The following is a 23066-nucleotide window of genomic DNA, read 5'->3' as shown; positions in this document are numbered from 1 at the left end:
TTTCAAAACCAGACAAAGATAGTACAAAAAAAGAAATTTAGAGACCAATATCACAGATGAATGTAGATGCAAAAATCCTCAACAAAATACTACCCAACAGAATCCAGCAACACATTAAAAGAAGCATACACCATGATCAAGTGGGATTTATCCCAGGGATACAAGGATTCTTCAGTATACACAAATCAATGTGATACACCATATTAACAAATTGAAGAATAAAAACCATATGATCATCTCAGTAGATGCAGAAAAAGCTTTTGACAAAATTCAACACCAATTTATAATAAAAACTCTCCAGAAAGTGGGTATAGAGGGAACCTACATCAGAATATTAAAGGCCATATATGACAATCTACAACAAACATCATTCTCAATGGTGAAAAACTGAAAGCATTTCCTCTAAGATCAGGAACAAGATAAAGATGTCCACTCTTGCCACTATTATTCAACATTGTTTTGGAAGTCCTAGCCACAGCAACAGAGAAGAAAATGAAATAAAAGGAGTAAAAATTGGAAAAGAAGAAGTAAAACTGTCACTGTTTGCAGATGACATGATACTATATGTACAGAATCTTAAGACACCACCAGAAAACTACTAGAGCTAATCAATGAATTTGGTAAAGTTGCAGGATACAAAATTAATGAACAGAAATCTCATGCATTCCTATACACTAATGATGAAAAATCTGAAAGAGAAATTAAGGATACACCCCCATTTACCACTGCAACAAAAAGAATATAATACCTACTAATAAACTACCTAGGGAGAAAAAAGACCTGTATGCAGAAAACTGTAAGACACTGATGAAAGAAATTAAAGATGATACCAACAGATGGAGAGATATACCATGTTCCTGGATTGGAAGAATCAATATTGTGAAAATGACTATACTACCCAAAGCAATGTACAGATTCAATGCAATCCGTATCAAATTACCAATGGCATTTTTTACAGAAGTAGAACCAAAAATCTTAAAATTTGTATGGAGACACAAATGACCTGAATAGCCAAAGCAGTCTTGAGGGAAAAAAACGGAGCTGGAGGAATCAGACGCCCTGACTCCAGACTATACTACAAAGCTTTAGTAATCAAGACAGTATGGTACTGGCACAAAAACAGAAATATAGATCAATGGGACAGGATAGGAAGCCCAGAGATAAACCCACACACCTATGGTCAACTGATCTATGACAAAGGATATACAATGAAGAAAAGACAGCCTCTTCAATAAGTAGTGCTGGGAAAACTGGACAGCTACATGTAAAAGAATGCAATTAGAACACTCCCTAACACCATACACAAAAATAAACACAAAATGGATTAGAGACCTAAATGTAAGACTGGACACCATAAAACTATTAGAGGAAAACATAGGAAGAACACTCTTTGACGTTGATCCACCTCCTAGAGTAATGGAAATAAAAACAAAAATAAACAAATGGGACCTAATGAAACTTCAAAGCTTTTGCACAGCAAAGGAAACCATAAACAAGACAAAAAGACAACCCTCAGAATGGAAAAAATATTTGCAAACGAATCAACAGCCTAGTGATTAATCTCCAATATATATAAACAGTTCATGCAGCTCAATATTATAAAAACAAACAACCCAACCCAAAAATGGGCAGAAGACCTAAATAGACATTTCTCCAAAGAGGACATACAGATCGCCAAGAAGCACATGAAAAGCTGCTCAACGTCACTAATTATTAGAGAAATGCAAATCAAAACTACAATGAGGTATCACCTCACACCAGTTAGAATGGGCATCATCAGAAGATCTACAAACAACAAATGCTGGAGAGAGTATGGAGAAAAGGGAACCTTCTTGCACTGTTGGTGGGAATGTAAATTGAGACAGACACTATGGAGAACAGTATGGAGGTTCCTTAAAATCTAAAAATAGAATTACCATATGACCAGCAATCCCACTACTGGGCATATATCCAGAGAAAACCAAAATTCAAAAAGACACATGCACCCCAATGTTCACTGCAGCACTATTTACAATAGCCAGGTCATGGAAGCAACCTCAATACTCATCTACAGACAAATGGATAAAGAAGTTGTGGTACATATATATAGAAGGGAATATTACTCAGCCATATAAAGGAATGAAATTGGGTCATTTGTAGGGACATGTATGAATCTAGAGACTGTCATACAGAGTGAAGTAAGTCAGAAAGAGAAAAACAAATATCACATATTAATGCATATATGTGGAACCTAGAAAACTGGTACAGATGAAACGGTTTGCAGGGCAGAAGTTGAGACACAGAGGCAGAGAACAAACGTATGGACACCAAGGGGGGTGAAGCAGCGGCAGTGGGGTTGGTGGTGTGATGAATTGGGAGATTGGGATTGACATGTATACACTGATGTGTATACAATGGATGACTAATAAGCACCTGCTGTATAAAAATATAAAATTCAAAAGAAAAAAAAATAGAAGAAACCCTAGAGTTGAAGAATGCAATGATTGAACTGAAGATATTCAATAAAGAGCTTCAATAGTAGACTCAACCATGCAGAAGAAAGAATTAATAAACTGGAAGACAGTTTATTTGGAATCATTCAGTCAGAGGAGAACAAGAACAACAAAAACTGGATATTAAAAAGAGTTAGGAAATCCTAAGTGAATTATGGAGTACCCTTAAAAGAAACAGTCTAGGGCTTCCCTGGTGGTGCAGTGGTTGAGAGTCTGCCTGCCGATGCAGGGGACATGGGTTCATGCCCTGGTCTGGGAAGATCCCACATGCCATGGAGCGGCTCAGCCCGTGAGCCATGGCCGCTGAGCCTGCGTGTCCAGAGCCTGTGCTTCGCAACAGGAGAGGCTACAACAGTGAGAGGCCTGCGTACCGCAAAAAAAAAAAAAAAAGAAACAATCTATGCATTATTGGAGTCCCCAGAAGGAGGAAAGGGAGAAGGTAGCACAAAACTTATTTTAAAAAGTTAGGGCTGAGAATGTTCCAAATCTAGGGGAGATTTATATATTGATGTTCAAGAAGTTAATAAATCACCCCCAAAATTTCAACCCAAAACAATTTTTCAAAAGACACATTGTAATAAAACCACCTAAAATCAAAGACAAAGAGAATTTTAAAAACAGAAAAAGAAACTTTCTCACATATAGGGGAAACCCCTTAAGACTATAGATGGATTTATCAGCAGAAAATGTATAGGACAGGACAGAGTGGGATGATATATTCACAGTGCTTAAAGAAAAAACATGCTAACCAATAATACTTACATGACAAAGTTGTCTTTCAGAAATGAAGGAGAGACCATTACACCTACTTTACAAGAAATGCTAAAAGGAATTATTTGAACTGATACAAAAGGATAAATAATAATAAAACATAAATATTTTAAAACATGAGGTAAAGGTAAATATATAGTCAACTTCAGATTATTCTAATGCTGTAATATGGTGGTTTGATAATCACTTAACTCTAGTATAAACATTAAAGGACAAAAGTATTAAAAATAACTATAGCTACAATAATTAGTTAATGGATACACAATACAAAAATTTAAATTGTGACACAAAAAATGTAAAATTGTGGGGGGTGGGAGAGTAAACGTGTAGAGTGTATGCAATTGAAGGTAAGTTGTTATCATCTTAAAATAGACTGCTATATTTATAAGATGCTTTCTGTAAGCCCCATGATAACTGAAAAGTAAAAACTTTCAGCAGATACACAAAAGGCAAAGAGAAGGGAAACAAAACACATCATTAGAGAAAATCAATAAATCACAAGATAGGCAGCAAAGAGGAAAAAAGGAGCAAGGGAACTACAAAGCAGCCAAAAAACAATAAATGAGATAGAATTAGTAAGTCCTTACCCATCAATATTTACTGTAAATCTAAATGGACTAAATTATCAAATCAGAAAGCACAGAGTGGCTGAGTGATTTAAAAAGCAAGACCCAACTATATACTACCTACAAAAGACTCACTTCAGGTTTAAGGACATATAGAAGCTCAAAATGAAGGCATTTCCATACAAATGGAAACCAAAAGAGATCACGAGTAGCTATGAGGGCATGAATAGCTATACTTATGTTGAACAAAGTTGACTTTAAGTAGAAAACTCTAACAAGAAACAAAAGAAATCATTATATAATAAAAAGGGGGGCAATTCAAAAGGAAGATATAAAAATCCTAAATATATATGTACCCAACATCAGAGTACCTAAATATATTCATCAAATACTAGCAGATCTGAAGTGAGAAATAGATAACAATACAATAATAGTAGAGGACCACAGTGCTCCACTTTCAACAATGAATATCTCATCAAACCAAAATATTAATAAGGAAACACTGAATTTTTGAATTATACATTACACTAAATGGCCCTAATACAAACATACAGTACATTCCACTTAACAGCAGCAGCATACACATTTTTTCAAGTGCACACAGAACATTCTCCAGGGTAGATTATTCATTAAATCACAAAACAAATGTTAGCAAATGTAAGAAGCTGAAGTCATACCAAGTATCTTTTCTGACCACGATGTTATAAAACAAGAAATCAGTAATAGGAGGAAACTGGAAAAATCACAGATGTGTGGAAATTAAAACAACACTTGCCAGAACATCAATGGATCAGAACATCAAAGAATAAGTCAAAAGAGAAATTTTAAAAAGTATCTTGAAGTGAATGAAAATGGGAACACAATATATCAAAACGTATGGGATGCAGTAAAAGCAATGCAACAGTGAAGGCTATAGCAATTAATTAATTTTTAAAAGCCTACATTGAGAAAAAAGAAAGATCACAAATAAACAACCTAACTGTACATTTCAAGGGACTAGAAGAAGCCTAAAGTTACCAGAAAGAGGGAAATAACAAAGATCAGAGCAGAAATAGATGACACAGAGAACAGGAAAAAACAATAGAAAAGATCAATGCAACTAAGAGCTATCTTTTTTTTTAATCTAACAAAATTGACAAACATTTTACTAGATTAAGAAAGAAGAGAGAGGATTCAAATAAATATATCATAAATAAAAGAGGACACATTACTACTGACACCACAGAAATACAAAGGATCATAGGCAGTTACTCTGAACAATTATACACCAAGAAATTGGATAACCTAGAAGAGGCAGATAAATTCCTAGCAATGCAATCTACTAAGACTGCATCATGAAGAAACAGGAAATTTGAACATATCAGTATTGAGTAAGGAAACTGAACCAGTCACCAAAACAACCCAACAAAGAAAAGCCCAGGACTAACCAGATGGTTTCACTGAATTCTATCAAATATTTAAGAAGAATTAATGTCAGTCCTTCCCAAACTCTTCCAAAAAAATTGAAGAGGAAGGAACACTGCCAAATTCATTATATGAGGGCATCATTATTCTGTTACCAAAGCCAGAAAAGTACACTACACAAGAAGAAAACTACAGACCAATATCCTTGGTGAGTACAGAGGCAAAAATTCTCAAGAAAATGCTAGCAAACTAAAATCAGCAGCAAATTAAAAGGATCATACATCACCATCGAGTGGGATTTATTCCTGGGATGCAGCATGGTTCAACATATGCAAATTATGAGATGGAGATGACCTAAGTGTCCATTGACAGATTAATGAAGAAAATGTAATATATGTACAAAATGGAATATTATTCAGCCATAAAAATGAAGGAAAGTCAGAGTAAGTCAAATACATATCTTCTCACTTATACGTGGAATCTGAAAAAGCTGAACTCATAGAAACTTATGGTTGCCAGTGGCTGGTGGATGGGGAAAATGGACAGATGTTGGCCAAAGGGTACAATATTCCAGCTCTAAGATGAATAAATTCTGAGGATTTAATGTACAACACAGTGACTATAATTAACAATATTATATCAATATATACTTGAAAGTTGTTAAGAGAGTAGATCTCAAACGTTATCACCTCACACAAAAATCGGTAATTATATGAGAGTATGGGGGTGTTAAATAAACTTATTGTGGTAATCACTTTACAATATATACATGTATCAAGTCATCACACTGTATACCTTAAACTTACATATATGTCAATAATATCTTAATAAAACCGGAAGATGTAGGAAAACAGATGTGATGTTTACATGGATATGGTCTTTAATATTATGAGTAATAAAATGCTTTAAATTTTTTCCTTATAATTCAGTCCATAGAGTTTGCTTTTTTATGGACAGTTTAGATAATCATAAGTGGATTGTAGCAAACAACTTGATTTAAAGAGGCAAAGCAGACTGTACACAAAGAATTATTAAAAATCTTTGTTTGGGGCTTCCCTGGTGGCGCAGTGGTTGAGAGTCCGCCTGCTGACTGCTGCAGGGAATGCGGGTTCGTGCCCCAGTCCGGGAGGATCCCACATGCCGCAGAGCGGCTGGGCCCGTGAGCCATGGCCGCTGGGCCTGCACGTCCAGAGCCTGTGCTCTGCAACAGGAGAGGCCACAACGGTGAGAGGCCCACGTACCACAAAAAATAAATAAATAAATAAATAAAAAATCTTTGTTTGAAGAATGCAGTTTTAAACAGTGATGTTGATGCTGCAGCTTTTAGCTTTTGACCTCGTTGAGCATCTTAGTAAGAATCGTGATTCAGAATTTCCTCTGAGCTACCTCATTAAGAGTAATTAGAAAATACTTGCAAATGAATCAACTGACAAAGGATTAATATCCAAAATTTACAAGAAGCTCATGCAGCTCAATATCAAAAAAACAAACAATCCACTCCAAAAATGGTCAGAAGACCTAAATAGACATTTCTCCAAAGAAGATATACAGACTGCCAACAAACACATGAAAGAATGCTCAACATCATTAATCATTAGAGAAATGCAAATCAAAACTACAATGAGGTATCACCTCACACTGGTCAGAACGGCCATCATCAAAAAATCTACAATCAATAAATGCGGAGGGGGTGTGGAGAAAAGGGAACCCTTTGGAATGCACTGTTGGTGGGAATGTAAATTGATACAGCCACTATGGAGAACAGTATGGAGGTTCCTTAAAAAACTAAAAATAGAACTACCATATGACCCAGCAATCCCACTACTGGGCATATACCCTGAGAAAACCATAATTCAAAAAGAGTCATGTACCACAAAGTTCATTGCAGCTCCATTTACAATAGCCAGGACATGGAAGCAACCTAAGTGTCCACTGACAGATGAATGGATAAAGAAGATGTGGCACATATATACAATGCAATATTACTCAGCCATAAAAAGAAACGAAATTGAGTTATTTGTAGTGAGGTGGATGGACCTAGAGTCTGTCATACAGAGTGAAGTCAGTCAGAAAGAGAAAAACAAATACTGTATGCTAACACATATATATGGAATCTAAAAAGAAAAAAAAAATGGTTATGAAGAACCTAGGAGCAGGACAGGAATAAAGATGCAGACCTACTAGAGAATGGACTTGAGGTCACAGGGAGGGGGAAGGGTAAGCTGGGACAAAGTGAGAGAGTAGCATGGACATATATACACTACCAAATGTAAAATCGATGGCTACTGGGAAGCAGGAGCATAGCACAGGGAGATCAGCTCAGTGCTTTGTGACCACCTAGAGGGGTGGGATAGGGAGGGTGGGAGAGAAGGAGACGCAAGAGGGAAGAAATATGGGGATATATGTATATGTATAGCTGATTCACTTTGTTATAAAGCAGAAACTAACACACCATTGTAAAGCAATTATAGTCCAATTAAGATATTAAAAAACGAGTAATTAGAAAATAAATTAGCTTTCAGAAATATGAATGTAAATTCTTTAACTGCTTTTCAAAAAGTATTTTTTTTGTATAATTTTGTTTTCCTCATTGACATAAATCTTTATCCCTTTCTTTTTCCTTTATATGTTAATTGTAAAACATAAAGACAAATTAGATAATATGGTTAAAAAAGCTAATGCAAAAAGCCTTTTAGGAAGATTTTTAGAGTAACAGAAAGCAAGATCTTGCAAAGAGCTTTTAGGAGTACAAAATCCACTTTACATTAGATTACCAAAGCAGATTTTTTATTTTTATTTTAGTTATAAGCATTCCTGTGATAATTTTAGAAAGATCTTTTGCTTGATTCAGCTATAACTATGTATTCTTAGCAATCTGTGGCCATATAAATGTATTGCTGCTATTCCAGTACATTAAATGCACAACAAAAATGCTAACATATATGAAGCCTATTTTGTTCTGCTAATAAAATATGGTTTTCCTTTGACTGTTGAAGAATTTAAGAAACTACTACTTAATTAAAAATATGTAAAAGTCACTGCTTTTAAAATGTAGAGATATACAAATTTTGTATGTGATTAGCTCATTTGTTTAGAATTCACCTAACAATAACTTATAAAGCACTTCCATATGCCAATCACTATTCCATACAATAATTTCAGTTTTACAACTAATGCAACTGAGCTACAGAGAGTTTCAGTCACTTTCAAAGATCTTAAAAGCTAACAAGTGCTAAAATGTGGCTAGTACTGAACCTAGACAGTCTGTTTCCCAAGGCTATGTCCATAACCACAATACCATGCTGCTGCTTCTGATGTCAGCGGTGACATAAATACCTTGGACCAAGAACTATTTCATCCATGTCAAATTCCTCAAACGTAGTTATGATCCTGTGACAGAAGTTTATATGAGTAAGGAAAAACTGTCGCTATCAATGGAAAGAAAATTCAAAGAGCTTCTAACTCATGCAGTGTGAATTAAGTAAGAACATTACACTTGGGTACAAATACATATTTGACAATGCATTACATGAAATTATAAAATAATGAATTATAGTAATATTCTCAGTGAACAAAAATAATTTTAAAAGTATTACTTGAGGGCTTCCCTGGTGGTACAGTGGTTGAGAGTCCCCCTGCCGATGCAGGGGACACGGGTTTGTGCCGTGGTCCAGGAAGATCCCACATGCCGCGGAGCGGCTGGGCCCGTGAGCCATGGCCGCTGAGCCTGCGCGTCCGGAGCCTGTGCTCCGCAACGGGAGAGACCACAGCCGTGAGAGGCCCGCGTACCGCAAAAAAAAAAAAAAAAAAAAAAAAGTATTACTTGATCTTCTGATCAGACTTCTGACAATTCAGTTCCTTTTCTGCCTTCTTCCTGCAGCCCTTTACTTATCTTTCTATTACTTAGATCCATTAATTTCTTAAGAATGAGAATGGGTTTCTCTCACCAAATGCCAACCATGTAAAAATCTTAAATCTTATTGTTGTTGATAGACCGATTAGAATATGAAATAAATAGTAACTTCTGAAAAAAATGTAGAGATTGAGGGAGCTATGGCCTCTATGTAAATCGTCCTAATGAAAGCAGTGACATAGAACAATAATCATTAATGACTTCAGTGGGCATTACTAGACCATATTGTTGGAACATCGTAATCAAATTATATAATCCAATTAATGATGACACTAAGGCATCATAAAATACACCTTCCTTCATCCATGGTAATATTTGAAATCTATTAATGCTAATATCTTATTCTTGAATTGAAAATGACTTACTTGTAATGTCCTTTAGCTTACTCAGTTCATTTTGCTTTTTCAGTTATGGTCTATTTGTTGACTGCAGTTTTACAACTTATAGTTCTATTGATCTTATAAATTTCAAGGTCAAACTCCTTTTCTTTTGAATGAGAGAGTCAAAATGTAAAACAAGGAGTTTCTGTATTAAGATTTCACTCCTGTGTGTATTTTCCTGGAAATGAATATTCCAAAGATCAACAGAAAAATATAAGAATAGTCTCTCTGCTACTGCTTGTGACAAGCAAATTGAAAATAAAATGTTTGTGCAGCCAGAAATTTTGAGAGTACAGTACTCCTTTGAATGAGAGGCCAAATTGCTTTGAACTAAGTGACTGATCCAGAGGGAGACGGAGAGGGGAGAGGGGAGAGAAAGAGTGTGTGTGTGAAAGAGTGTGTGTGTGTGTGTGTGTGTGTGTGTGTGTAGGAAAATGAAAGCTTCTAGATAAGAAACACGAGATGACTTTGAATATCCAAAGTGATAATAGAGGAATGTTGAAAAGAGTAGAGTTTTCAGAGTATCTGTGACCCTTTCATGATCTTTCTCCTTGATCATTTGGATGCCAATGCATTTCCAGACTATTATGGGACCAGTGGGTCATTGTGAGCACATTATTTTCTAAAATGGTGTTGCAGTCCTTATTGGAGGACTCGTGGAGTTCGAGGATTCTATTTGCCTCTAGTAAATTCAGTCCAGGATAGTGGTTCTAGGTTGATATCTGGAACAAGAATTCCAATTTTTCTGTCCATACAGACCATCAGTAACATGTCATGTGGCTGCTTTTATTCTTAATGAGAATGCACTTCACAACCACATATGTAATAAGATCAGCCCTCACTGAAAATTTAGGGAAATCCAAGGGATTCTCTGCCACCTTTTGGTCAAAGGGAAAAAATTAGGAATGATTTTCCAAATACCTTCCTTAAAATAATGATACTGTACAAATTAAGGTGCATCTATTCTGCCTGTACATTTTGCCATGCAAAATGAAGTTATCATAGATTATCTCATTTATACTTGTAATAAATCTATGAAGTAGTTATACTTACTATTACACCTATTTACCTAAACTGAGGTATAAGAAGTTAATAATCTACTTAATTTACACAGCTATTAAAAGCCAAGGTTAGGATGTAAAACTTGGTTTTCTGACTCCAAAGCACATGTTCTTAAGCTCTATGCTGTACTAGGAATCAGTTCCTTTAACACTTTAAACACTCCCCAAAAGATTTGAAATGATGAATAATAATGATTTAATTGGTTATTTGTTTTATTGCTTTACCATGGCGGAAGATGTTCCCTAGTTCAACAAATATATTGAATGAGTATATTATGTCAAATACTCTGCTAAGTGCTAGAATAATTCACGGATACTCATAGGGAGCTGGTAAGGAAATGGCCGAGTAAAAGTTCTAAAAGACTGACACAGAAGTATTTGTGATCTTTGATATCATGAGAGCTTTGATATCTGAGGTTTTTGAGTTTTATTTCTTTAAGATGCAATTTGATAAAACCATGAAGGAACTTGGAATGCATCCTTGCCATTAATAGGATATTGGAGTAAGTTTGCTCCGTAATAGTTCTTCAGTTCAGTCAACTGGATGATCAGAGTGTAGAATTCTAATAGAAATTATAGATAATTGGAAACAAGTGAAAAATTTCTCCTTCTCTTTTCATTACTCCTCTTTATAATTCTGAGCTCTCTATGATCTTTCATAACTAATCCCTCAAAATCCTGAATTCCTACACAACTGTCGCTTTCTTTACTTAAATAGTAGCTTTTTCCTCATAGGGAAGGAAAAATTTTTCTTCTACATTTCTAGGTTCTTGACTGAGAGCTCCCTGTAATAGAACAATTAACAGGGGAAAAACAAATTTAATTATGTACAAAAATATGAGACTCAAACACAACCAGGCAATTGAGGCTTAAATACCATCCTGAGCTAAGGAAAGGGATAAGTGGTCTGAGACTTCAAAGGGAAAGAGAGAGTTCACAGGAAGATGAGAAAAGGAAATGTTCAGTAAACAAATGTTTGCCCTGCATGCAGATACTTCTCTCAAATGAAAAAATTATCTCTAGTAATAGCTCTCTTCCTGGTACAGGCCCCCTTTCTAAATTCTTTTAGGCTGTTAAAAAGGAGGAGGAGGAAAAAAAAAAGGCTTTTGCTGAGTCTGCTGGGTCTTTATTGCCTTCAGCTCCACATGCCAAAGTGACATATTTTCAGGTGGCATGTGGTGCTACCCTTCGCATTTCTGCTGAGGTCGTATCAGTGGTCCTGTCTTTTAATAACTAATTTGTTACACATTCTTTCCCCATTATTTTTATATGAAAATGACATTTCAAACGTTAAAAAGAAAAAAGATTAAGTTATAGAGGACTTTTTAAAAATTGTTGCAAATTTGGTCAAGGCTCTTCATTTTTGCATTCAAGAAATAGTTGCTGACACCTATGTGGCAGGAACTTTGCCCTGGGAACACAACTCTGAGGAACAGAAACAAGATCTAGATTATCACTGCGTTTTCTGTCAGTGAGGAGTCAGATATTCATAACGATATTAGAAGGCAGAATTAACTGAGTATATATCAGGGAACCTGGGGATTGGAAATGATTTCTTTGGAAAAGCAAAGCACAGGTTAAAATCTAAAGAATATATAAGTGAGTAATGGGTTGAGTGTGAAGATTAGAAATAAGAAATAATGCAATCTGGAAAGATCTTTAGGTATCTCAGGACAAAAGATAGCATGATTAAAGAAAAGAAAAGAAAAACCTGTCTGGAATGCAGAAAGCAAGTGAGAACATGGAAATAAATGAGACTGGAGAGGAAGGAGAAGGCGGTATCATGCAGGACTTTGTAGGCCATATATTTTGGTTTTCATTCTAAAATCATACTATAGAGTTGTAGACCATGAAAGTTTTGTTTTAACATAAAAGCAATGGTACATCATTAACTGGTAAGCATGTTTTAATTTGTAAAAGATCACTGTGGTTAAAGATAGAAAATTAAAAGAGTTAATTGCCTGTAGGGTCCACAGTTAAGAAAACCTGTTAGACTAGGTAAGAGATTGGATTAGTGTAGTGACATCAGATTGAAAGCTGTAGGTGGATATAAGAAGTTTTTCTGTAGTAATGAAAGTCAAGATTTATTGAGGGATTCAACATAGAAAAGCAAGGGTGATGGGCAGGCTCAAAGGTGACCCCCTGGTGTCTGGTTTATGCAACTTGGCACAAAATTGTGCTATTCACTGAAATAGTACATACTGGAAGAGGCCAGGTATGGTCTGGGGGTAGCAACCAGAATCCATTTTGGAGTGTTACATTTAAGGCACCTTTGAAATTGCAAGTACAGATGTTTGTCTGAGCAGCAGGACCCAGACTCAGAGGAGAGGTCTAGGCAGGAAATATGCTAGTCATTGGACATATTTATGGCAATTGCCATGTTAATATAAGAAAAAAGTCAATATATTTGAAATTTTATTTAAAAGACATTGTTTGGGGCTTCCCTGGTGGCGCAGTGGTTAAGAGTCCACCTGCCAGTGCAGGGGACACGGGTTCCAGCCCTGGTCTGGGAAGATCCCACAGGCCGTGGAGCAACTAAGCCCATGCACCATAACTACTGAGCCTGCGCTCTAGAGCCCACAAGGCACAACTACTGAGCCCACATGCCACAACTACTGAAGCCCACGTGCCTAGAGGCTGAGCTCCGAAACAAGCAAAGTCACCACAATGAGAAGTCCACACACTGCAACGAAGAGTAGCCCCCACTCGCTGCAACTAGAGAAAACCCGTGCATAGCAATGAAGAACAAAAGCAGCCAAAAATAAATAAAATAATTTTCTAAAGAAAGACATTGTTTGAACTTCAATGGAAGTTTTGAGAATAGGCTAAGGTGGAAATAGGGTCTACCTGGCTGTTTTCTCTTCCTAGTAAGGAATGAACATATATGGAAAATTCTGGATATTCCCTTTGTAGAGTAACATGATCTTAAGCTTCAGGTCATAATAAGAACAGCATATCACAGGTTCATTTCATTTGAAACCAGTCCTTCCATATCTTGCTAATACATTTTTAGGTTTTAAATCTGACTTGTTGCATGAAATTTAAAAATACACAGAAAAAATATACGGCTTATTTTTAGCTTGATGACAAATTTGTGGAAATAAATCACACTGGGCATTCAGCTGTTTGTATTCATATCCTGCACTTTACAACAAATTGGATATGGGAATCAGGTAGGGGCCTGAGTGGTTAGGAGTCTGAGGCAGGAAAAACAATGAATTTGTGATTTAACCTGGACAGTCAAGGGTGAAATTAAATAGATTACAGAAGTTTGTTTCCAAGGCACAGGCATCATCAGCTAACCTGTCTTTCCTTGGCAGACAGATTATCCATAGACCGTAGAGAGCAGGATCACCCAGTCCCCAAATTGCTTTCTAGTTTTCACTTTGATCTCCATTTGCATATTTAGCATACATAATACATCCTGGTTACTCCATCCAAAATTACTTTTTTTCAAGACAGTTCTGAATATACTTGTCATTAAAAATATTTTTGTGCATTTCAAAACTAATTATACTTTCATGAACACATCATTCCAAAGCAAACACTTAGCCTGTTGTGAACACTGTTATTAATAGATTACTTTTATGTATCTGATTAACCTCTCTTCATTAGTGTTTGGGTCAAAATTATTTAATCATTTTTGTTTTGATTCAGAATAAAGAAAGTTTATTGGTTGGGCATGAAAAATATCTTATTGTGGGGTTTTGGAAGCTGCTAAAAGAATAAAGCTGAGTGAAAGTCATCTAAAGGGGTCTGACTGGGAGGAACTGTAGCTGCACCTATATTCCTGGGCTGTTTCTGTCGGCCAGGACATAATGAGAACAGTGGCTTCTGAGCAGCACTCATGGAGGGATATTCAATGAGAGACTGCAGCTGGGCTGACTGCAGTTCAGAAAAATTCAACAAGCATTCTTTCAGGATCAACTCTAGTCTGATTCTGAGGTTAGTTAGATATATAAATGTGACACAGACTTGGTCTGAAGGAGCTTTTATGAGAAGAAAATACTAATATATTTTTTATGAAGTAATTTTTCCAGTGGAATACAGTGTATATTGAAGGAATGCAGAGAAGAGGCATTTAATCTAGACAACAAGGAAGATTTTCTAGAAGATGTGATGCCTTGACAGGTTCTTGAAAGAGAAATAGAAGTTAACCAGGGGTAGAAGATGAGGAAGGGCCTTTCGGCAGATGGCACAGCAAACATAAATTTGGTTTGTTATGGCTAAAGAATGACCTGAGAATGGGAAGGGTAAGGGAGGGAGGGAGGGCTGGAATATGGGGAGTCGTACTTGACTTAGATGTGTAGAAAAATCTACCCATAAATGTAATAGTAACCAAATGGTGAGAGGTTTTCGTAGATGTATGCCTAGCTTTCTCCTTCTTTCCTTTCCCTTTATCCTGCCTGCCTATAAAGTTATTGATTAAATATCTATCCCTCCATCAATATTCACATGCAGATTCACCACACTTTTTCTCTACTTTGCAGCTATGAGGATCTTAACTAAGGCAGTGACCTCATATATAAATATTATATATATATATATTATATGGAGGGAGGGAGGGAGAGAGAAAGAGAAGGAGAGTGAGGAGAGAGAAAATAGTATTGAAAGGTAACTACTCTTTGAAATACAAACAGAAGGCATGTTGGTAATCCAAGAATTGCATCTTGTAAGAACTGGTCATGTTTCCTTTATTCTTTCCACAGATTGCCTCTGCCTTCTTGTGTATCCCATTTCCACTCCCAGCAGGCATCCTCTGTATTTTAACCATTTGTGTTGTTAATGAATTTATTAAAGAATTGACTCACATAGACCACACTGTGCCATACCTATGTGGTTGTTTATGAGTCTTTCTTTTATCTGATCACTCAGATCCATGAAGAAAGAAGTTGTTGGTTTTTAATTCCCATGTTCAGCACGTAGTAAGTTATCTACAAATTTGACTGAATAATTTTTGAATGCATAGATGAATAAAAAACTAGATGAACAAAGTATTATGAGAACATGGAAGTAAAAGATAAATTCTGACTGGGGAAATAGACAAGTTTTCATGGAATAGGTGAAATCCAGTTCTACCAAGAGAAGCAGAGACTTGCCAGGCAGGAGTAGAGGCAGAAATGAATTTAGGTGACAAAACTTCCTTAATAATGCAAGATACATTCTAGAAAGAGTAAGGGTTCTGATGTGACTGAAGGGCACAGTGCTTAATTCTAATTAAACAATGTTAAGACCATGACATCCTTTGAATGATATTCGAAGACAATTTTCTTCACTCCAAAGGAAACTTAAGTTCTTTGTGCAGAGAAGTACCATTATTTTACCTTTGATTTGGGTGCATAAAATAATTCTCGTGAAGTTAATAAATGAATGCAGAATGAGAACAAAGCTTCTAGGAGATCAGTGAGGAAACCACTGCAAGAGTAGAGGTGACAAATAGTGAGGAGCTGTGCTATGTCCGGGGGTATAGGAAGGAGAGAATGAAGTGTAATGAGATATTTTAGATCTAAAAATGCTGTGACCTGAAACTCCATGAATACTGACCAGGATGAAGAGAGAAAAACTGGAGATTTCTGATATTTTAAGCTTCATATGGGAGAGCACATATCTTACAATATAGAACAATGCTCGCCAAAGCCTTTTTTATTCATGCCCATGTACATAATAGCAGAATTTTAATAGATAAATAGTAAACCTTGAAATCATCTTCCAAATAGCACACGTACTTGGATGGCTTTAAGCCAATTTATGTTGCAGTCACAGGACTGTGCCATGTACATTTAACTGTGTGACACAGCCCTATCAGGCTGACCGAGTACCTCCTGGGAGAGTGCTTTATGTCTCAGAAGTGTACTTTTGACATCTTCCAGGCAAAACCTTCACATTTTAATTATCATGGATGTTATAGCTCATGATACTATTTATGTTCATTATCATGAGATACTTCGGTATTAGCATTGTTTGAAATAACAAATTAATCACTACTGATTGACAGGCACTATTCTTAAGGTTTGTTCAACACAGGGATAATAGACAATTCATAAGTAATTTTATTTACCTTTTCATAGGACACATCGGTGTACTGTATGTTATGTTCGAGTTGATCTATAATTTTTAAGATGTTAATGACATACATTATCGAGTAAACTTGTTACTACTGTTAGAATTACAAAAATCTAAGGATTTTATATACTTCATTTCCAGAAATCATTAGGTGATGTATCTGTTATTGTATAATGCTATTTATGTCTTTAAATCCTCGCTAAATATATACATGTATTCTTTCTTCCTTTCTTTCATTTTTCTGATCTGCTCCCATTGATGACTCTATACTTTTGACTCCAGACTGGCAATATGAGGGTAAGATGACAAAAATAAAATCTCAAACAACCTCATGAACATTGCTTGTCTGTCTTTGTTTTATTCTCTTTAGAACATTATTAAAGATCTATTCACTCTTTTTAATTAGACCCTTTATTACAATCAAAGTCCAATTATGTTTGTTTCTGTTGTGATGCTTTAATTACAATTTATCCTTGTTAATCATCCCTTTATGTTGTTTTTATGGGTTAAATTACCATCCCGTTATCTCTGTCCTGAAGGACCTCTGCTCTCCAGTGGTCTCTGCTGGTGTTTTCCAGTAAGATTTGAACAGTTTCATGGTATACAAAGTGTCTTTGTTACGATGTGGTAAGGAATCTATATAGCTCTTACGAGAATTTTTTAAAAATAAAAAACTGTTAAAAGAAATGATGCATATTAATTTGATTGCAGGATTTTTCTTTTTAAATATCAATATACATCTCAATGAATTTAATCTCAGGGTGAATGCTCCTGCAGTAGCTACTTCTTACTTTGTGTTGTTTTCTCTTTAGATTGCAAACTAGCTAGGGGGGGACCACCAGCCACTATAGTTGCCATTGATGAAGAGAGTCGGAATGGTGAGTAAGCTATGTGTTTTAAAAGTGACTTAATCTAAGGGATTTCTCATTTCAAGCCTGGATTTGATATGTGTGGAAGTACTAAATGAAAGCTTCAAAGCAAATCCACCGACAGTTCCTCTTTAATTTCTTCCCTGTGTGAGTTTAAATTAGGACACTAACTGGAAATACTTTATTTGGATTACATTATGAGAGACTTAATGAACAGAAATGTTTAGTTTTGATTGCAGAGAAGTCATCTGATTCACAATCAGTCTAAGAATGCATCTAGATACCGGCTAGAACTTTTCTTTGTCAATAGGTAGAGTTGACTATCACACATACTGTTACCTAGTGTATTTCTCCAAAAGAAATGGACCACAGTGTAAGCTCTGCACTGCTAATTTAAATTTGCTACAATCTGGTAAGGATTAAGATCCATAATCTATTAGACATGGTGATTTAAGAATAGTTACTAGGGGGACTTTCCTGGTCCCCCTGGTCCAGTGGTTAAGACTTTGCCTTCCAATGCAGGGGGTGCGGGTTTGATCCCTGGTCACAGAGCTAAGATCCCACATGCCTCGTGGCCAAAAAAACCCAAGAAACATAAAACAGAAGCAATATTGTAAGAAATTCAATAAGGACTTTTAAAATGGTCCACATCAAAAAAAAATCTTAAAAATAGAATAGTTACTAGGAAAACAAAGTGCTTGGGAACAGACAACTCACAAAAGGTATAGAGCAGAGGAGGAAATCTGAATTTTCACTCAGTCTATCTGCCATAATTAACAACTAATTCCTAATTTATATTACAATCTTCAAAAATTTAATTTTCCTTAACAAAAAATTAGCACTTTTGTTCCCCAACACTCTCCTAGTCTCTAAACTTTACAGATATTTAGAGATTCTCCTCCTCTATTAGGTAACAGTAAAGTGGAAATCCCTTGAGTCTTGGTTTCTATTTCAAACTATTCTAAATATGAGAATGTTCTGTGGCTCATTTTGTCTACTAATTCTGTAACAGACTTTCCACCGGGTTTGATTTGTACTTTCTGTCTAGGCTCAACACTGTTTTTCCAGATTGATGTCTTTTTAAAAAAGAATGTCAAGTAGTTTATTGGAAAGTGACTTTTCCCTGAAATTCAACCTACGTGTATTTTGAAAATTTCTATAGTACACATAATACCTGTGTTGGTTCACTTTATCATGTATCAGTATTTATTATGCCTTACTAGAAACATTTCTTTTACTTCTTAGAAGAATTGGCATAAATTTTTATTCTTGAACATCTTTCACTTCCTTTGGAATCAGCCAAAAATGTCCACAACACTGCTGGCCTTTGTTTAAACAAATTTAAGTGTCTATACTAAACTATAGAAATATTATAAAAATTACACGGGTTATTTTTAAAAAGTCCCTATTGAGCTTGAAAGTATATGAAGATAATGAGTTATTAGGATGCATTTAAATAAATTAGAAATAAGTCCTATATGTATCTGCAGAAAAGAAAAAAATATATATAAAAATACTATACCAGAAAAATTTCATCTCACATGTAAGATTATGGTTTATTATTAACTACTTTCCTGTCAACAAATCTGTTTTCTAAATGTCCTACAATAAAAAGTTTGCTTTTTAACCAGAGAAAAAAAAATAAATGTGATAGAAAACCAATCTATATTTTCTCATTGTTCACCTATTCCCTTGAACATATAAGCTGAGCTGAACTAAAGCATTTAATTTTACTAAATAGTTGTTTTAACATGTAATTCTATACAGAGCTTATTTTGCCAACCAGATAATTATAGCCACAGTAATGATATTTTACCTTTCCTTGTGTTGATGAGATCCCACTTTTTAAAGGAGCTCAGGAAGTCTACAAAGATGTTGTCATAGCAGTTCTGCATGATGGCATGTAGTGAAAGCTCAATATTTATATTTTAGAAGAAGGTGGCATGATGTAGTTGCTGTGCTCTTTAATTGGCATATTTTGTAGAAACTGCCAACTACTCAGAATGCTGCCAAAGTTATTCGAGTGTCAACATAAGGAGTATAAACACCAATCTAGAGATTAAAGGTTTTACATTTCTCTTTCACATTAAATTTCTAAAAATATGGTGATCAAATGAACCTCTGCCAGATATTACAATGTAGTGTGCAATCATTCTTGCCTTGAAAGTCTAAAGGAAACAATCCATGATAGTGTTTTCATATTTTTCTTTAGGCAATCTAAGAAACTTCCCAATAGGACAGTTAATTCTAGTCTGGCTCTTAAACTCTTGGTTTCTTTTTTCTTGCATCTTTTTAATTGGTAGTAACAAAACATGTGGGTATCCTATTTTACCAGAAAAATAAGCACCTATTTGTAAATGTTCTGGGGCTTCTTAAAAGTAAGGCACAGCAAATCTTTTATTAAGCCAAACTAGTAAGTTTGGGTGTCAACTTGCTTTGGCTTACTTTATTGATGTCTACAGCTGAACAATCTCCATTGCCAAATACATCCTCTACTATACTACTATAGTATAGCTTTTAAATAACTCGGGTATTATTTTTAACTCAGGTATTTTAAAATATATACTTAATTTTCTTATATAAGTCACTAAGGTACATTCATAGAATGTCCATTATTTGTCACATGCACCTGCATATTTCAGGATTTTTATACTCTGTGGGATGGAAATATTTCCTTTTTATGACTATATATGTGAAATTAATTTGCATATCAGTATAAGTTTTAAAGAATTAAAAAGTTAACAGGTAGAGATCCATAAACTTCTTTCTCACCCTGGGACCTGTTAGATTGTTCCTCTCCTTGGTCCTTGTCCTCAGTAGTATATTGCTAACAGATTCATTATATCACCCTCGATCCGAACCAGGAGTTTATTTTCATCACAACTACCAGAAAATCAAGTTTATGTGGTAAGAACACAAAATCAACCCATTAAGAGAATCACATTGGTTCCTGACCACCACCAGAAAGCTCTAGAACTAGTATGTAGAAAATGTTTAATGAGTATTTGCATTTAGAGAGGAGAATGTGTACCAAGAAACAGACTTAGATTATTTTAAAATATCTAAAATTTTTTGCCAGAAAAGCTTATGTATACACAAAAACCTGCACATGAACATTTATAGCAGCTTAATTCATAATTGCCCAAACTTGGAAGCAAGCAAGATGTCTTTAGTGAGTGAATAGATAAGTAAACTATGTACATCCAGATAAATACAGACTAAAAACAAATGAGCTATCAAGCCATGAAAAGACACGGAGGAGACTTAGGTGCATTTTACTAAGTGAAAGAAGCCAAGCTGAAGGAAACATGTACTGTACGATTTCAACTATGACATTCCGGAAAAGATAAAAATATGGGAAAAATTAAAATATCAGTAGTTTCCAGGGGTGAGTGGGGGGGAAGACAGGCAGAGCAAAGAGGATTTTTAGGGCAGTGAAAACACTCTGCATGATAGTCTAAGGATGGATATATGTCATAATACATTTGTCCAAACCAATAGAATGTACAACACCAAAAGGAAACCTAAGGTAAACTGTGGACTTTGGCTGATTATGATGTGTCAATGTAGGTTCATCCTTGGTTAAAAAAAAAAATGTACCATTCTAGTGAATGATGTTGATAATGGGGAAGGCTATGCATGTCGGGGGGAAGGGGCCCAAGGGGTATATGGGAAAACTCTATCTCCCTCTCCTTTTCACTGTGAACTTAAAACACTGCTCTAAAAAAACTAAGTTTTAAAAAAATATTTCTGGAAATACATTTTTAGATTCACTGGACTCAGAGTTGCCTAATGGCATTGAGTCCTTACTGGAAGGAGTGAGGTCAGGAATGGTTACACTGGAACTATTTAAAGCTTGCCTCTGGGTGCCAGCCAAGTCAGGGCCCTGGCTGCTTTACAACAACTACGGAATGGCATTCAAAAAGGCTTTGGAACAACTGGTTCAGACTAATTCTTAGAAACTGGGTAAATACATAGGCAGTGCTGAGTCAAGGGGACAAGAAAATGATTTGAAGTCATGGTTTGAACATAACACCATAATTGTACAAAAATAAACAGGCTCAGAGGCAAAAGGATATCACAATGTAGGTGAGAGATTGGGAGGCTCATCCTAAATGTTCTTTATGGATTTCCAGTTAAGATATTGTGGGCTCACAGCAAATTTGAGAAATGAAAGATGACGGAGTGTCTTCACATTACGAAAGGAGATGCCAACAGAGGATGCCACAGCTGATTCAATGAGAATGTGTCCTGGTCAGCGCACATGGCAGAACCAGGTGTGAACTAGGTTGAGTATTACAGACCCTCCTGTACTTCTAGGAAGGTAGAGGAGGTTATAGAAAGGAACAAGGAATTCAGTTGGTCACTTCTTCTGTGGGGTTTCTCTGGCCCAAGCATGGAGCTAGCGGAGTGAAGGGAAGTTGATTCTTCATTAGAAACAATTATGTTGTTGAGGGGCATTTGCAAGTTGCTCGTCATCATCCTTTTCCTTCCGTTGTCAAAAATCACTAAGCTTGGAAGAGTAGAAGATTAAAGTTCTATGTTGATGTTCTTCTTTCCTCATAGTTGCCAATTACATATCTTAGATTTATAGCAAGGGAGTTCGCCAAACTCTGCCTTACACACCTCCAAAGGGTTGCAAGTAGAGTTTCACATACTCCTAGTAAAATAGGTCTTGCACTCATGGAAAGAAAAGTCTTAAATAACCAATGTTTCTGTATGAATATTCCCAACGTTTAAACAAAGTGTAAAAAAAAAAAAGTGTAATGTGTTTTTTTTGTTTTTTTACATCCAAGGGTTCAGAACCCTCTCTTTTTGCCTATTTATCTTTATTCTTCTCTTTCATTCTCTAAAGAGAGCAAGGTCTAAACTGGCGGAAAATTTTTGCAGAACAACTATAGTGGAATAAGAATAAACTCTGTAGGATACCTCATAGTAGAAGATGACTAGAACCCCAGATGAGAGACTGCACAAGATGCTGAGAAGAGAGGAACCTGAGAAACCAAGATGGCAAGTTATCAGGCAGACTGGATGACAATGTTCTATTGGGGTAAATTGAAAGTGGTTGAAGACGCCACCAAGAGGTTAAAGGTGCTAGAGATTATATAGTAGGTGGAAAAATGTTTCAATATAATTGCCATAGACAGAATCCTCAGCTCATGTAAATGTTTGGGAGAAATGTTATTAAAGATAGAAATCCTTATCTGGGCCTATTCTTAGGCCATGTTTCTTTCAATGTGTCAGGACAAAGATACAGCTTAAGATCTGGATTTAATTCTCTCTCAGTTCTATGATAACGATTCTGGTTATTTCAAATATGACATATAACAAAGTGTTGCCAACAGCATTTACACATTAAATGAAACCTGAAGTACAAAACATGTTCTTAGATATTAAGCTTTTGAAAATTTGTACAGAGCTTTACTCATAAAAATAAAAGTGAGAGAGGGATCTAGTATATATGTACTATGGGAGGGATAGTTCTAAGGATTTGGTTTTAAACAGTTACTTTCTAAGGCACTTTTATCCTACCTCTATTCTGCATTG

The 23066-nt window shown here is 35.6% G+C and overlaps 1 protein-coding gene across 7 annotated transcripts in view; it reads left to right on the top strand.

Moving 5' to 3' along the window:
- PCDH15 (protocadherin related 15) overlaps nucleotides 1-23066 on the top strand; it is a gene marked incomplete at both ends in the record, with an annotated part of 708164 nt that overhangs the window by 103890 nt on the left and 581208 nt on the right. For 5 of the 7 annotated variants that reach the window (XM_082854334.1, XM_082854333.1, XM_082854332.1 and 2 more), the window contains one exon: nucleotides 17463-17528. In XM_082854334.1, coding sequence (XP_082710460.1) covers nucleotides 17463-17528 — 66 coding nt within the window. Of the gene's footprint in view, nucleotides 1-16932; nucleotides 16948-17462; nucleotides 17529-23066 lie in introns of all 7 variants that reach the window. The other 2 variants (XM_082854335.1, XM_082854331.1) reach the window with 1 other exon arrangement.

This window comes from Leucopleurus acutus, assembly GCF_964270905.1.
Source record: "Leucopleurus acutus genome assembly, chromosome: 14".
Lineage (NCBI taxonomy): Eukaryota > Metazoa > Chordata > Mammalia > Artiodactyla > Delphinidae > Leucopleurus > Leucopleurus acutus.
This window is presented reverse-complemented; position numbering and strand designations above follow the sequence as displayed.